The sequence below is a fragment of the Cynocephalus volans genome, chromosome 4 (genome assembly GCF_027409185.1).
Source record: "Cynocephalus volans isolate mCynVol1 chromosome 4, mCynVol1.pri, whole genome shotgun sequence".
NCBI classification, from domain to species: Eukaryota; Metazoa; Chordata; class Mammalia; order Dermoptera; family Cynocephalidae; genus Cynocephalus; species Cynocephalus volans.
In genome coordinates, this window is record NC_084463.1 from 104,298,071 (window position 1) to 104,301,437 (window position 3,367).

The following is a 3,367-nucleotide window of genomic DNA, read 5'->3' on the forward strand; positions in this document are numbered from 1 at the left end:
TAAGATTCAATTACTAAAGTAGAAATTTTTTAAAAAATTAAAAGAAGTGTAAATATTACTTTCCAAAACAGCTGCTATCAATATCCCGATTTTATCATTCAGGAAGCTGAGGCACAGAGAGGTGCCTGGACAAAGGTCAACACAGCTAGTAGGTGTTTTTTTGGGAGATTCAACACTGAGCAGTAAGGCTTGAGAGCCAATAGTCCTTAATGCAATCTTTTATTGCCCCTTTTAAAATTATAGGTATGCAAATATCTAATGCTAATCAAGATGATGTCAAGTAGAGTATGATCAAATAAGTTTAGAAAATCAGAAATGTGAACATACAGCAAACACTTTCCTTTCAAAGGAAAGGACGTGAAATTATATGGCAGTCAGTAGAAAGGAGTCATGCAGTACCTGATACCTGAATACCCAAAAAGGTAGTAGCTTGTTCAGATAAAATATTAAAAATCTAAGGGAAATGTGATACTCTATACTACACATAGAGAGAAGCACTCCCTGGTAAAACGTTTTTCTATGGCCTAATGACAAAACTATTTTGGTTATCATCAGGAATAAAATAAATCTCATAAAAAATTAATTGTTATATTACATGCTCATATGACTTATTCTATAAAATTTTCCATATAAATATGAGTTATTAAATTTCAAAAAAGGGAGAGGAAGGGGCAATATCACAGTAAAGAGCAGCTAGAATGATAAATTATGAAGAAAAGCTAGAAACAGAATTTTTCTCTATTTTATAATACAGATTGAGAGTAGATAGTTTTAGAGTATGTAAAATAATCAAAGAATAGGGGTGGGACCACAGATATCTTCAAAGGATCAACTTGAACCACATTGAGGAAACGAAAAGAGGAAAAATGATAGAAAGTTTTTGGATATCATTAAGTGGTGAGAAAGTATGGGAATGGATGCTATTCAGAAGCTTTAACAGAATTCTAGCTAGACAGCGTGAAATAAAAACATGTCAAAAAATATAGGAGGTCACTATAAAACATATCATGAGGGTTTCTTCAGCCTGTTTCAGAAGACATTTATTTTAGTAGCACCATCCCAACTTTCAAGGTTACAGATTTAAAAGTCCTTCAGTTTACTGTACAAGACATGCAGACAATTCTGTTAATTGAAATTTACAAATTCATGTCATCTTACTGAAAGTTAGATACAATGAGTAAAGACAATATCTGTGGTATGTCTGCTTTGCCTGAACGATAGGAGAGTCTTCTGGGAGGAAACATATTAGCCAAGACCATCACATAGTAGTGGAGATATCTTTGTAATGATGTATATTTATCAAGCTAAAAGTCACCTAAGGCACATATCTCCTAAGCAGTTTTCCTGAGGGAGAAAATGTAATCTATGCTACTTAAAACTTTAACTATTATAAATGAAATATGTAGGGATTCAGGATTCTAGAAAAAGGGCTTATGCTTGTTGTTTTGTTTATTTTTGAATTCATAAGTCATGGAAACTTGTTAAGGGTCAGGTTGGTTGTTTTAGACTGTGAGGAGTCAAAACTTGAAAGAACCTTTCCCTGATTCTCTTGGTTCTTATGCCATAGATCATTGGGTTCACCATGGGGGGAACAAGGAGGTAGATGTTTGCCACAAAGATGTGAATATGAGGAGCCACGTTGCGCCCAAACCTATGAGTAAGGAAGGAGAAAAAGGCTGGAGTATAGGCCACTAAGATCACACACACGTGGGATCCACATGTGCCCAGGGTCTTGAGCTGAGCATCCTTGGATGGCAGGTGGAAGACTGTGTAAAGGATGACAACATAGGAGCATATGATTAATAAGAAATCTAACCCCCCACTCAGGAAGGCAGCAGTTAGGCTGTATATTCTGCAGATCCTGGTTTCTGCACAAGCAAGCTTAATCAGAGCCATGAATTCACAGTACGTGTGAGGGATGATATTAGTTCTGCAGTAGGGAAGCCACCGGAGCATGAATGGCTGAGGACTGAAAAGCAGAGTCCCACGAATGACAATAGCTAGTCCCAAATTCTTGATGACTCTGTGTGTCAGGAGAGTGGAATGTCTCAGAGGATTGCAGATGGCCACATAGCGATCAAAGGCCATGGCCAGGATGAACCCTGAGGCCATGCTGCATAGTGAATGAATGAGAAATACTTGCACAAGGCAGGCTTCAAAATAGATCTTCCTGTCATGGAACCAAAAAATGCTGAGGATTTTAGGCATAGCAGTAGTGGAGATGATCAGGTCAGCCACAGAGAGCATACAGAGGAATAAGTACATGGGCTCATGCAGGTTGGAATCCGTTTTGATAACAAATAGAATAGAGAAGTTTCCCAGGAGAGCGCTCAGATAAACAAGGCAGAAGGGCACTGATATCCATGTGTGGATGGCCTCCATTCCTGGGATGCCAAGGAGAAGAAAGGTCCTGGGATGGAGATTGGTATTATTTGACAAAGACATGTTGAGAAATACTGACTGTGTTCAGCTGTGGAACGGAAAGGATTCTTTTCTTTCAATTTCACCTGTGCATTCTTATACTGATGTCTTTATTTGCTCGTTTATTTAAAATGCTTGACTATGTTTTTTTTACCCTAAATATAAATAATGAATAGGACCTAATCTCTAATTTTAGATGTCGGCATTCTAATATGGGAGAAACCGATGCAAACCATTAATTAAATTCTCACGTGATTATTGCAGTAAAAGTTATATGAATAAGCAGCACATATGACTTAATAGATGGGGATATGTTTTCCACTTGTTTGAGTCAAAGGATGCATAGATAGATGCTTAAACTTGATTCTGCAGCATCCTGGACCTTTAAAAGAAAAAGAAAGTATAAATACAATAAAGTCCCAATCAGAAGAAATCAGTGGCTTCACTGAATAGATAAAAGAATTGTTTTTGTTTGTATGTGCGAGAAATTAAAGTAGCTTAATTTTAAAAATTTCTTTTCTTGAATTTTTTTGACAAAAAAATTTTGTATATTTATTACGTATAACATGTTCTTTTGAAATATGGATATATTTATAGAATAGCTAAATGAACTAATTAACATATGCATTACTTCACATACTTACCATTATTTTTGTGGTGAGAACACTTAAAATACACTATCAGCTATTTTCAAAAACAAAATTCATTCTTTCAATTATTGTCATGATTTTGTCCATTAAATCTCTTGAACTTATTTTATATTCTTTCACCCTCTCCCACCTCCCCGCAAGTCCTGAGAACCACCATTCTACTTTCTGTAAGTTCAACTTTGCTTCTGCATATAAGTGACATCATGTGGATTTGTCTTTTTTTTGTTTATGATTGCCTCTGGGTATTATAAAACACATAGATGAGGCCATCATGGTATACTGTTAATTGATAAGTG

At 35.9% G+C, this 3,367-nt stretch overlaps 1 protein-coding gene across 1 annotated transcript; it reads right to left on the reverse strand.

Annotated features, from left to right (window-relative positions):
• Positions 1 to 1,488: 1,488 nt before the first annotated feature.
• Positions 1,489 to 2,445, reverse strand: LOC134376317 (olfactory receptor 52D1-like). The gene has a single exon (XM_063094908.1). The coding sequence runs from the start codon at positions 2,443 to 2,445 to the stop codon at positions 1,489 to 1,491; it is 957 nt and encodes a 318-aa protein (XP_062950978.1).
• Positions 2,446 to 3,367: the final 922 nt, after the last annotated feature.

What these genes read in the sequence shown, in the direction of transcription:
- LOC134376317 (XM_063094908.1), bottom strand. Translation starts at nt 2,445, where the DNA reads ATGTCTTTGTCAAATAATACCAATCTCCATCCCAGGACCTTTCTTCTC.